Below are 13,426 nucleotides of genomic sequence, written 5' to 3'. Positions count from 1 at the left end.
CCCCCCCCCCCCCCCCCCCCAAACACATTTGGAGACATGGGAGTTACTTTGCTGGAAATGAGGCTCCTGCACAGCCATTTTTATGTGTAGAATTCAGTTTACAGAGGAAGTCTGTCTACTTGCTACCATAATAGAGAGGCATAGAAAGGACATGACTTATCCGTGCAGGCCAGTATCAGAGTTGGGAATAGAATTCAAGTTTCTTGAGAACCAGTCCAGTGCTGTAGTCCCCAGCCATCCCACATTTCTAAATGATGGGCCTGGGAACACAGGATTTGGCAAAATTATAGAGACGTAGGGCTGGAAGGGACCTCAAGAAGTCATCTAGACCAACCCCCTGCCCAGAGCTGACCCGAGCAGGGTGCGGGGCCCGGGGCAAATCAGCTTGTGCAGGGCCCTGCCTCCCACTCCGATCCCGCGCACCCTGGATATGAAGAAGCCGCCACCAGTGGCAGGGTGGGGAGGTAGTAAGCGCCCAGATGCAAAACCAGCACCAGCGGCTCAGAGTCACCATGGCCACACCACCTGGCTCCACAGGGCCTGGGGCAGTCTTTCCTTTGAGATGGGCTTCAGGCAGTTTTCTGGACTGGGTAGTTAAGTTATGACTTGGGTCCAGAGCTGATCAGAAGTATGGTCTGGATGCCATGGCACCAGTGGAGAAGATCTCTTATGTCATCCAGTTGAATCTATATCAGTGTGGAATCTTTCTTTTATAATACATTTTCCAGTTTGTCTAATTTTGAAAATGCAAAGTTATGGAGCTTTTGGCACTCTCTGCCTTCATGTGTCTAGCTATTGGTGCTTTCCCTCATGTGAAGGTGTAATTTTTTCTCTTCTGGGAGCCCAGTACTACATGGAGTAGTACTGTGCACTCTTCAAGATTAGCCCTTTAATGTTTACATGAGTTGAATATTTTAGGTGTTTTTCAGTCATGGGTACTTCATTTCTTAATCTCTGTAAATAAATCTCCTTGTACTCTCTCTCTCTCCCTTTTGCTGTTTTTCTGTGAACTCCTTCCAGTTTAATATGTTTGAAGCAATGTGGTAGGAGAAATAAACAGTGTCAGTTGCAATTGCACCAGGGTTAGTTAAAGCCTCTGTTCTTAATTGCTCAACATTTCAGACCTTTACATTTGAATTTGAGTTCTTACTGGTATTATATCTGTCTTGTAGTGATCTTTTTATGGAAGTTGGAACAAAAGAATTCGGGAGGGGTGTGAGGGTGTAGTAGGGAGAGAAAATATCTTTTTATTTATTATTATTTTTTAAATAGAATGCTTTTGTGACATTATTTTAAGAAGTCAGCATTCATAAGCTCAGCTGAGCTCCATTTCTGTGCTCCCTGTTGTGGAGAACTGAAGCTAAGATTTGGCAGAGAAATGGCTCCAGGGGAGAAATACCTTTTGAGTGTTCTGTTGAGCATTTGGTTTAATGTGGTTGAGATGTGTGCCTTTGAGAATTGCCCTTTGCACATACACAAGGACTTTGGCACAGGTTATTAATACATTGGGCAATGTTCCAAAGATTGGTAGGATGCTCTGTGTATGTGTTTGTTCAGATGATTGTGAACTCTACCCCTGGGTTCCATGTATCCAGATGAGTAATTTCTAAATGATGGGCCTGGGAACACAGGATTTGGCAAAATCATAGCGATGAAGCCTGGAAGGGACCTCAAGAAGTCAGAGCTGACCTGAGCAGGGTGCAGGGCCCGGGGCAAATCAGCTCTTGCAGGGCCCTGCTCCTGCTCTGATGCCATACACCCTGGATGTGAAGAAGCCACCACCAGTGGCAGGTGGGGGAGTAGCAAGCGCCCAGATGCAAAGCCAGCGGCAGCGGCTCAGAGTCATCATGGCCACACCACTCAGCTCCGCAGGGCTCAGGGCAGTCGTCCCGATTTCACTAACCCCACCCCTCAGATGGCCCTGCCTCTGCCTAGGGAAGCATCATCCCTATCCAAACCATTGTGTAAAAATCCATCGTCTAACCCAGAGGTCAGCAACATTTTTGGGCAGGGTGCCAAAAACACCTGCAACTTCAACTTGTAAGATGTTGGAGTGCCAGGGGCAATGGTGGGGGAGCCGTGAAGGGCCTGATCCTTGTTGTGGCTGTGTAGACCCGGCCCCTTACCCACCATCCACCCAGAGGCATGTGTGCCAAGCAGAATGTCTTTGAGTGCTACACTGGTACCTGTGCCAAGGGTTGCCTACCCCTGGTCTAACCTCTTAGCCAAAACACAGTCAACCTTGACATAGCACAAGATATTACATCTGAACCTGATATGAGGTAGAGCAAGGGCACAACAGCAGACAACATCTTGTGTGTCTGTGAAGGTTGTTAATATTCATTCAAGAGATTTCAGGAAGAGGGCTATGCCCCCCCACTGCAGAAGAAGGCAAACCCCGCCTCAGTCCATGCCAGTTTAGCCATAGGGTAAAATTCCTTCCTGACCCCCAAATTTAGTAACTCATTTGACCTTGAGCAGAGGAGCAAGACTCTCTAGCCAAGAACCTCCAGGTTTAAGTCCAGCAGAAACATAGGCGCACCCCAGTTCCAATCTGCAGTCTTTGCTGCAGCCAGCACCCTGTGCCTCTGAGGAAGGCCTAAAAAGTCCTGAAACCCTAACATGTAGCATGGGAGAGAAATTCCCTTCCAACCCCTTGTGGCAACTAGCAAAACTCAGAAAGATGAGAAAATGGATCTTTCTTCTGCAGCCTTCCCCTATAGGATTCCCCTTAGCCTGTGGATAGCTGGTAAGGCCAAGGTGACAGCCCAAACATGTCCTGGTTTTTCTTTCTTAGGCATGCATCTTCCCACCGTAGGCATATAAAAAATAATTCCTTGCAATCTGCAGTCTTCCACAGAGCCTTGAAGTGGGATGACTAGGGCCCAGAGCCGTTATTTGGCTTGTTCAGGGCTATACAGTGTTGTGCCAGAGCTGGGAGTATTAATCCTGCTTGATAAATTGGAAAACCCAGACAGAAAATATGCCTGATCTACCTGGCTTGCTCTCAGTGATCAGCCTTGTTGAGGATCTGACAGCAATGTGCTGAGTGAAACTGGGTGAGTCAGGATTATATCTAGACTTGTGCAAACTCAGCACAGCTAATTAGCCTGAGCACATCACATGAACATTGCTATATTTCTTTCAGATCAGGAATTAGCATCTAGAGGGTTAGTTGAGATCTCTCTAAACAACACTGCCTTACAGTGTGCGGACATACCCTTAGTAACTTCTCTGTATATTTGTTACATGATATTTAATACAAGGCTTCTCATTAGCTGTGAATATATTGTAAGCTTTTATCTCTTAAGATACTAGGAAAAACTTTCTCGCTAGAAGGCTGATGAAGCACTGGAACAGGTTACCTAGAGAAGTGGTGGAATCTCCATCCTTGGAAGTTTTTAAGGCCCAGCTTGACAAAGCCCAGACTGGAATGATCTAGTTGGGAATGGTTGTGCGTTGAGCAGGGGGTTGGACTAGATGACCTCCTGAGGTCCCTTCCAACTGTCATTTTCTATGATTCTATGATCTTGTACCTGGGTTAGTCACTATAGACAGAAAAATTACCCAGAGTTTGCCCTTGTGTTGCAGGTACACTCACAGCATAGCTAAATTTAGTTATGTTCTAAAGAGAACAAACTGAAGATGTACTTGGAATCATAGAGAGAGAGAGCTGGAAGGGGACCATCAGAGGTCATCTAGTCCAGCCCTCTGCCAGAGGCAGGATCATATCCAAACCATCCTATACAAATCCATTATCTAATCCAGGGGTGTCAGATGTACAAATCAAAGGGTGGATCTGCTCTGGAGAGCCATATGATCCAACCTGTGGTTCTCTAACTGCACTTCGCACTGCATGCAGTGTACAGAGCCAGTCTTGCATGTGTGCTGGAACCGGAGCTGCAGGTTCTGCATGTAGCACAGGGTGGCCAGCATGGGGCACGCTCTACATACTGCACCACACTGGACCAGTCCTTGAATGCTGGCTCCAGGGTTGGTCTGGATTGAGCCATGCTGGAGCCAGCACAACACTGTGTGTATTGTGCACCCTGAGCTGGCCCCCTGGGCTGCATACTGCATACCCTACTGCTCTGGTCTTGTGTGTTAGCTCCAGCACAGCCTGATCTGGACCAGCCTCAGAGCCAGCACTCCTGGGCTGGTCCAGCATGGCACAGAATGCAGCGTATACCCCATGCTGATGCCATAGGCTGCATGTTGTGCCCTCAGTGCCAGTTCCAGTTCCTGTGCCACCTGGAGCAGAAGGCCCTGAGCAGGGCGGCTGCATGCAGTATTCCACTGGATGGCCCTGTACTCTGGCAGGGCTGCTCTGGCCTACCAACTGACCCAGCAATGTTCATCTTGTCCATGGAGTCAAATCAGTTTGACACCTCTGGTCTAACTGATTAGTAGAACTATATGGTCAATCATGACACAGCCGCAAGACACAAGACCCTAAATTGCACATATAAGGCAGGGGGACAGTGGCAGCCAATGTTCTGTTGCTGTGATGGTTGTTAAAATACACTCAGGAGAGCCAAGGGGGCCTGCTACAGAGGAGGGCAAACCCCACCATAATTTGTACCAGTCTGACCATGGGTTAAATTTCCTTCCTGACTGCACGTATGGCAACTGGACTGACCGTGAGTGGAGAGGAAAGACCCTCTAACCAGAAATCTCTAGTTTTAAGTCTTAACAAGAGTGGCAGTACACCCAATAAAATACCCAGTCTGGGTTGCAGCCAACTCTCAGTGCTTCCAGGGAAGGCAAAACACCACATTGCCACCTTCTCCTTGCCCGTGCCCCCCTGCGCACACACATGTAGCAACAAGGGGGAAAATTCCTTCTGAGACCCTTGTGGAATCTGGCAAAGCCAAGAGGCATGGGAAATACCCTACAGAAGCAGGAGATCATGTGAAATGTACTCTCTCAGTGTAATTGGAGACACACAGTGTCCTATTTTTCAGGTTCTGGAGAAGACCTCTACAGAGTTTTCCATGGGGATATGACCGATCATGTATATTTCTGCAAAGAGAAATTTCCTCCACAAAACTCCCCTTCCACATATTCAAGCACTAAAGAGGGTCATTTGTCACTGGATTAGAATCTAAGCATTTGACCCTGTTTTCATAGGCATATTTCTTTTTGTGTGTATGTGTTCACCATCTCTTTTTTTTTTTTTTCTGATGTTTGTGTAAGAGCAGTAAGGTTAGTGCCTTCTACTTTTGAAAACCCTGGCCCTTTTTATTTTTTTAATCTATAGGGCAGTGCTGTTCTATTTTTAAGGCTTTGATATGTCGAGTGCTTGTGCGTCAGCAAAGTGTCCGTTTCCTTTCTTTAGGAATTCAAGGGTGATTATTTATAAATCCTTGCAGAACAAGTTATTGTTCTTTTTTAGCTTTTAAATTGGCTGTATTGAAGAGAGACTTGTCACATGAGCAGACATCCTGACTAACAGATTGTCTGTATTTTTACACACACACACACACTGCAGATTTTATTAGGATGGGATCAGAAACTGAAGGAAGAAAGAAAGTTAGAAGAAAGCATGGAAAAGCTGATTGGGGTGTTCTGTGCAGGCCAAGGACTTCCTGGTCTTTTTTGTTTAGAGCAGGGATTTTCAGTTTAGTTTACTTTTTTAAACTAAAGGCCCCCTCAGAAAATGTCAGCTTTTAGCTTTCACTCATTTTTTGACAACAGAAAAATAACAGCAATTCTTTTGTTGCAAAAAATGTAAAGGACCACAACAGGTCAGAATATTTTTCACATTGGATTTCTCAACCACAAAACCCCAGTTGAAAATCACTCATTTAGAGTTTGAGAAGTGTAGGCTGTTTAGTGTCAGGAAGCCAGAAAGTAAGAAGGACTGGGATGAGATATGCAAAATAATGAAAGGAATAATGAGAAAGCTAGGCTTTCTTATTTACCTTCTCTTTTATGCAAGTACAGAAGGCTGTTCACTAAAGCTAATTAATGCATCTAGATGAGATGCAGGGAAATAGTCTATTACATAATTGCCCTATGCAACACATTACTGTATTAGTGAGGCCAAGAAAGTATTGGGTATCTATGTAGGTAATGAGTGTGAAAGAACTCCCTCCCAGCCTCCTCACCTTTTAGGGTTATCTTTTCTCCTCTTCTCTCTCTCTCCCTGTCTACCCATGTGTCTATCAGCTGGTTGCTAGACAACCGCCTGGTTGCCTAGGGGATCCCCTAGGAAGGGGGGAATCTCGTCCTCCTGTGGCCAGGTGTATTGTTAAACTTCCTGCCTTTGGCCTGGGAGGGCAGTCCTATTCCTCAAGGTGAGAGTGGCATTAGTCAAACCCACAGGTCAGCATTAGTGATGCTGAGAAAATACCTGATGTTGGCTGGATCCAGGTGGTGAGGTCAGGAGGGCTATTTAAGAGGTTCCCTCCAGAAAGAAGACAGGCAGACATTTTTAAAACACACGCAGGAGCATGGACCTCTGCAGCTCTTTCTCATTCTCTGGATGAGGAAGTGAGTAACTTACCAGAAACTTAACTTGAGGTCAGGAAGGAATTTTACTCCCTGGTAATTGGTGCAGACTGTGGCAGTTTTTGCCTTCCTCTTCAGTGGGGGGCGTGGCCCTGTACCCAGGATTTCTTGAGCATATACTGACATTTTATGCAAACAGGACATTGGCTACCATGGTTCCCCCTGCATTACCTGTGGCAGGTTAGGGTGTTAGATCTGCGGTGCATCAGGGCTGACAGTAGTCTTATGTAGAGTTTAGATCACAGGCGAACTTAGTTGGCTGTAATCTAGTTGTGTACCAAAAAGCTGACAAGCCACTTAATTTGCTCCAAGTTAGTTTTCTTTCTATATTTTGCTTTTGGCATTCCTTCCCCCCACCCCTTTTTGATCAATAAATCTATCTGTTTTAGTACACCTTGCTGTGTGCGCTTAAGCGGGAAGGGACCTGCTAAGGTAGGCTCGACTATTTTACTTTCCTCCTGCACAGGAGGCTCCTGGTGAATGCCTCACGCTAATAGAAGCACCCAGATATAACCTGCTGGGGTTAGGCAACCCCTGGGTCTACAGGGCCTGTATATCACAGGACCTAGACAAAGACCTGAGTCCAGGTAGTGGCACTGCTACCCCAGTCTTGTGGGTGTGCTCCATGAAGTGGGGTCGCCTGATGTAGGCACCCCAGGGAAGCCACTTGGAGCTTGGTTTTTGGTGAGGCAGATAGCTCAGTGCAGGAGTGCCCCCTACTGGCCCACCACAATGGGTACATTTATTATTATCATAGAGAAATAGGGCTGGAAGTCATCTAGTCCAACCCCTTGCCTTAGGTAGGATCATCCCTATCCAAACCATCCTATATAAACCATACTCTAAATCAGTGGTTATGTATAGAGGGTGCACGTGCACCCCCTGAGTGGTGGTGCACCCTCCGACAGGCAGCGCTCCTGGCTTAGGCAACAAGCAAGGGGGGCAGGCAGGAGCGCTTGTGCCCCCCCCCACGAGTGCCGGCCAGGGAGTGGGGGCACCAAGAGAAGTGCCACTGGCACTTCCCAGTTAGTGAGATTGGCCCCGCCCTGCCCCCTCCTCCCCCAATCGGCGAGATCATCCCTGGGGGGACCCCCCTCCATCACTGACTGGCCACTGGCTCCCCTGACTTGGGTGGCACCAGTCGCCTGTGATTTTAAACTCTACACAAGACTGCTGTCATCCCTGACACAACACAGACCTGACACCCCAAGCTGCCACAGGTAATGCAGGGGGAACCATGGTAGCCAATGTCCTGTTTGCATAAAATGTCAGTATATGCTCAAGAAATCCTGGGCACAGGGCCATGCCCCCTGCTACAGAGGAAGGCAAAAACTGCCACAGTCTGCACCAATTTGACCAGGGAGTAAAATTCCTTCCTGACCTCAAGTATGGTGGTTGGTTTGACCCTGAGCAGAGGAGCAAGACCCTCTAGCCAGTTACTTCTGGCTTTGGGAGCATTGGCACACACCAGTCAAAGTCCTCAGCCAGTACCCAGTGCATCAGAGGAAAGCTTAAAAACACCCTGACACAGAAAGGAGAGGGTGGAGGCACCAGCAAAGCCCAGAAGCATGGGAAATGCCCATAGCAGAACATAGGTATAGCTGCAGGTAAATGATCCCTGACCAGTGGCTGTTCAACCTCTTCTTGAACTCCTTCAGTGATGGAGAGTCCACGACTTCTCTAGGTACGAGGGTTCCACTAGGCAGTGGAAGTCTATTCCACTGTCTTGCTGTTCTAACAGGGAAGAAGTTTTTCTGGATATCCAGTCCAAACCTACTTTGCTGCAGCTTCAAGCCATTCACCCTTCTCTAACTTTTCCATGTCCTTTTTTTAAAATGGGGAGCCCAGAACTGCACCCAGTTCTCCAGATGAGGCCTAATTATTGCCACTACCACCTCCTATGTCTTGTGCCTAATGCTTTTGTTGTTGCATCCCAAAACTGCATTTGCCTTTTGTGCTATTGCATCACGCTGCGGACTCGTATTGAGTCTGTGATCTACCAAGACTCTTGACTCCTTTTCCATAGTACTGTCGTCCAGCCAGGTGTCACCCATTTAATTTTTTTTTAAATTTTTTATTATTCCTTCCAAGGTGTAGCACCTGGCACTTGTCTGCATTGAACTTCATCCTTTTAAGTGTAGCCCAACTTTCCAATCTGTCAAGATCCTTCTGAATTGTGTTGTCATCCTCCAATGTGTTGGCAGTCCTTCCCAGTTTCGTGTCATTTGCAAACTTGCTCGAGGAGTCTGTGCTAGTATCCAAATCATTAATGAACACATTAAACAGCACTGAACCCAGGACAGACCCCTCTGGGACTCCACTTGAAATGTCCTATTCTGACATGGACCCTTTGCTTGTGGCTATTGAGCCAGTTATCTCTCTGCCTTTTAGTTTTGTCCAGCCCCTATGTCTCCAAATTTGTTATTAGGTCATACAGGACCTTGTCAAAAGCCTTGCTGAAGTCTAGATACACTATATCCACAGCATTTCGTTCATCCATCCAAGTAGTTACTTTGTCAAAGAAGGAGATCAGGTTTGTTTGACACTATTTGTTTTTAATAAATCCATGCTGGCTACTTATGATCAGCCCCCAGATGGCTGCAAATGGCCTTCCTTAAGATAAGATACACTCTATCAACTTCCCAGGTATTGAGGTGAGGCTAACCAGTCTGTAGTTCCCTGGGTGCTCCTTTTTGCTTTTTTTCCTTCCTTTTTTCTTTTAAAGAGGGGCCCTACATTGACCCTTTTCCAGTCCTCTGGTACCTGGCCTGTCTCCCATGACTTCATGAAGATCATTGTCAAGGGGTCTGAGATCTCCTCTACCAGTTTCTTCAGGACCCTGGGATGAAGTTTATCTGGCCTTGCTAACTTGAATTCATTCACACCCAACAAAAACTCTCTGACTGTCTCTTATCTCTTCCCTCAGCTTGCCCCCTTCCTTATCCAGATAATCCTTATTTGATGTCTGGCTGAAACTTAATATTTTTGTGAAGACTGCAGTAAAGTAGCTGTTGAGTAGCTCTGCCTTCTTTGTATCTTCATTTAGGAGTTCCCCCTGGCTTATTAAGAGAGGACCCACAACTTCCTTGGTCCTTCTTTTGTGGCCAGCATACTCTCAGAACCTCTTCTTGTCCTTAACATCCTCTGCTAGGTGCAGCTTGTTCTTTACCTCTGACTTCCTGATTTTCTCCCCCCAGATTCTGGCTGTTTTCTGGTACACTTACTTGGTGACATGTCCATTCTTCCATTGCCTGTATGTTTTTCTTTTTCCTTTAAGGCATTTTGGAATCTTCTTGTAAAGCCACGTTGGTCTCTTGCCGTTCCTCTTGTGCTTCCATTGTGTCAGAACAGTTTCATGTTTGGTTTCCTATGCTGTGCCCCTTAGAAGCCCCAGTCCTCCCAGGTGCCTTTATTCTTCAGTCTGTCCCCCTGTAACACTGTGCCTGTTGCCTCCTTGAGTTGCACTTTTTTGAAAACTAGAGTCCTAATTTTGCTAACCTCATATGCCCTGTCCCAGACTCTGGAATTCTGTCGTGCTGTGATTGCTTCCTCCCAAGTTACTCATTGCCTTCACATCCTCAACCAATTCTTCCCTGTTGTTCAGGACAAGATAAACGATCCCCTAGTGGTATCCTACTTTCGGGAACAGAAAGTTATCCTCCACACAAGTTAGGAACTGGCTTGACATTTTTATGTTTGGCTGCATTGTTCTTCCAGCAGAAGTCTAGAAAAGAAGTCTCCCATCCGTACCATCCCATAACTTTTGAATAAATTTGTCACCTGCTTGAAAAGTGCCTCATTCACCTCCTCTTCATGGTTAGGTGGCTTATAATAAATCCCCACTATTGTATCAGTGCTGTATCTTGCACCTTTCATTGTCCCCTAAATGCATTCTGTTTTCCTCTCATCTTCCTCCTGAACGAGGGAACAAGTGTATGTGTTTCTGACATACAAGACAACACCACTATGTTTTCTCCCAGCTCTGTCCTTCCAAAACAGAGTGTAACGCTGATGTTGACGTTCCAGTCTAAGAGCTTAGATAAGACAAACACTTAAGACTTAGATCCTCATGTAGTGTGCAAGCCTAACTTCTCAGTGGATTTTAAAGCTGGAAGGGACCGTTTTCACACACTGCACTGATTTTCTGGATGCTATACATAGGTCCTAGGAATTCCTTGAATTAATTTATGCTGCAAGTCCAATTGCTGTGGTTGCACTAGAGTATATATTTTTAAAAATATTTCATCTTTATTTTAAACCACCAAAGCCTTGGGCAGATTTTCTAGTGGTCAAGAGCTAAAAATGAGCACCATACTTCTAGCCCGGATTTCTTTAGCTTAAGCCTCCTGCTACTGAATCTTGTTACACCTTCATCTGTGAGAAGAAAACCCTCCCTTACCAAACTTATTTTCCCAGTATGCATACTTACTAATTGATCAAATCATCCCTTAATTTTCCTTTGATAAACTAACTACTTTAAGCCCTTGAGGCTTTCTGTAAAAGTGTATCTTTTTCTTCTCACGGCTCTTTTCTAAACCCTCTTTCAGTTTTCCAGTATTTTTTGTGAACATGAGCAGCAGAAATTGAGCTGAGTGAAATGCTTTGTGTAAAAAGTATTTTCAGTGAAAAATGTAGATTTAGTGATGCTGAAGCATTTCATGAGTTCATGTCCATGTTGCTAAACAATTCAAGAAAATCGGATCTAAAAAAAATCAAAATGTTTCATTTTAGCATTTTCTAAGTGAAACATTTTGGTTTTTATCTTCAAAATGTGTTTCAGATTTCCTTTTAAGTTTATCGTAAAAAAATTCCAAACCATTTATTAAATGGTCAGTGAAATATAAGAATGAAATATTTGACTTCTTTAACTAGAACTAAAACTGGATGAGTGTAATCCAATAGCAGTCACACTAGTTATGGCATTAGAAGGTCATTATGCAACTGTCTTCTATTATGTTTCTTGCCCTTTTTTTTTAAAAGTCATCTGGTGGTGGCTGCTATTAAAGAGAGGACTGTGGACCAGATGACTCAATAAAAGAATGGTGTATATAGTAACATGTATTTATAAAAATGCAGTTTAAAGTTACAAAAAAATTTCTCTGCTTATTTTAATGATTTTTAACATGCAAAATTTATTTTTATTAGTAACTTCAAAATATAGTTGAAATTGATTCTAAGTCAGGAGTTGACAACTTTTTAGAGCAAAGCGCTAGAAACACTTCAACCTTGACTTGTAAGATGTTGGCCTACCAAGGGTGGATGGCGGCCTGGGCCATCCCTGGTGGGGGAGGCGGGGCAGCTGCCCCAGACCCCGTGCTTTGTGGGGCCATACAGGCCCTGCCGTGTGCTGCCGGCTCTGTCCTCGGGCCACTCATCACCCCTCCCTCCCCCGGCCCCACACAGGCTGATATGCCCTGGGCCCCACACACCCCTAGGGATGGCTCTGATGGCAGGGGAGCTGTGAGGGGCCCCATCCTTGTTGTGGCAGTTCAGCCCTGGCCCCTTCCCCACTGTCTGTGTGGAGGCATATGTGTACCCACCACCGGCAAGGAGCCTGGCTGGGGCTCTGCAGATTTCAGTGTAGCTCCTTGCAGCCTCCCCATCACCTACTGTGAGCAGCCTGGGCTCTGTGGTGAGTGACAAGGGCTTGGCCAGAGCCTGGCTGTGGCCGGCAGCTGGGAGGCTGCAAGCCACTGCACTGAGGTCTGCAGAGCCCCAGGCTGGCTTGTTGCTGATAGCAGGTGCACACATACCTCAGGGGAGCCGCAAAGGGGCTGGTCCTTATTGTGGCAGTGCAGCCCAAGCCCCTTCTGCACCGTATAAAATACCTTCACATACCATACTCTGGCACGTGTGCCAGGGGTTGCCAACCCCTGTTCTAAGCCATGTACTTTGTATTGCCATTCCAGGAAGTTCAAAATTGTTACTAAAATAACAATGAAATTATTGAGTATTCTATACTCCTAGCATCGAGTACACGTGGGTTTAGAAGCTGAAGTTCATTTTAAGTTTTATTAAGTATTAGTAGAAAAGGAACTCAGTGATATGAAAGCAAAATTTATTTTTTTTATTCCTTAGACCCCAATTTTGTTCGGACATTTCTCACAACATATAGATCCTTTTGCAAACCTCAAGAATTATTGAGTCTACTGATAGAAAGGTATGTGATTATTTTTTTAACTCTTCATTTATGTAGAAATCTACATTTTTTTTATATAGAGTATAATTTTTTTGAGTTTATTAATTTTTTTATTTTTGATTTAACTTTTTAAAGTTAGATATAATTTGTCACCATCCTCTTAAAAGTTTTCAAAAGCAAGTGTGATAGTATAAAATCAAGTTAAAATATTATCAGCTCATATAATTTGATGACGCTCCATTGAAATAAGTGGACTTTATGTTGAGGATCTGGCTCCCAAGCAGTGTTCCCTCTAAGGAGCAGTGGTCCGTAAGCGCGTTGCCTCTGTCCGTGAGCACGCCACCTCGGCCCAGTGTGGGACACTTACCAAAGGGTAAGGTGCTGAAGGCTGGATGCTGGGGGCCGGGAGCCAGGGGCCAAAGCTGGCTGGTGGCTGGAGGCTGGGGCCAGGGGTCAGGGGCTGGAGCCAGAGCCTGGTGTGGGCTCCCCGGCTCTGGGGAAGTGCTCCGCTCCTCCACATCCGGCCTGGGGAGTGGAGTACTTTCCCAGAGCTGGCAGAGCCTGCACCAGCTGCCCACACCAGCCTCCATCCCTGCCTTGCCTCACCTCGGGGAGGAGCCGCTGCCTGCCCTAGTGAGGCTCTTCTGGCTCCAGGACACTGCTCTGCTCCCCTGTACCACCTTGGGGAGTGAGGAGACATGTGGTGTCAGGGCCGGGGAGCAGAGCAGTGTCCTGGAGCCAGAAGAGCCTCACTAGGGCAGGCAGCGGCTCCTC

General features: G+C 46.0%; 1 protein-coding gene across 1 annotated transcript in view; it reads left to right on the top strand.

Moving 5' to 3' along the window:
* The window catches only part of SOS1 (SOS Ras/Rac guanine nucleotide exchange factor 1), a 122,493-nt gene that overhangs the window by 76,174 nt on the left and 32,893 nt on the right, over positions 1–13,426 (top strand). Inside the window, exon 11 of the mRNA XM_019515879.1 lies at positions 12,592–12,673. Coding sequence (XP_019371424.1) covers positions 12,592–12,673 — 82 coding nt within the window. The remainder of the gene's footprint in view (positions 1–12,591; positions 12,674–13,426) is intronic.

The sequence above is a fragment of the Gavialis gangeticus genome, unplaced genomic scaffold, assembly GCF_001723915.1.
Source record: "Gavialis gangeticus isolate Ggan-Ray unplaced genomic scaffold, GavGan_comp1, whole genome shotgun sequence".
In the NCBI taxonomy this organism is placed as follows: domain Eukaryota; kingdom Metazoa; phylum Chordata; order Crocodylia; family Gavialidae; genus Gavialis; species Gavialis gangeticus.
Note: the sequence above shows the minus strand (reverse complement) of the source record. Positions and strands in the feature narration are given on the sequence as shown.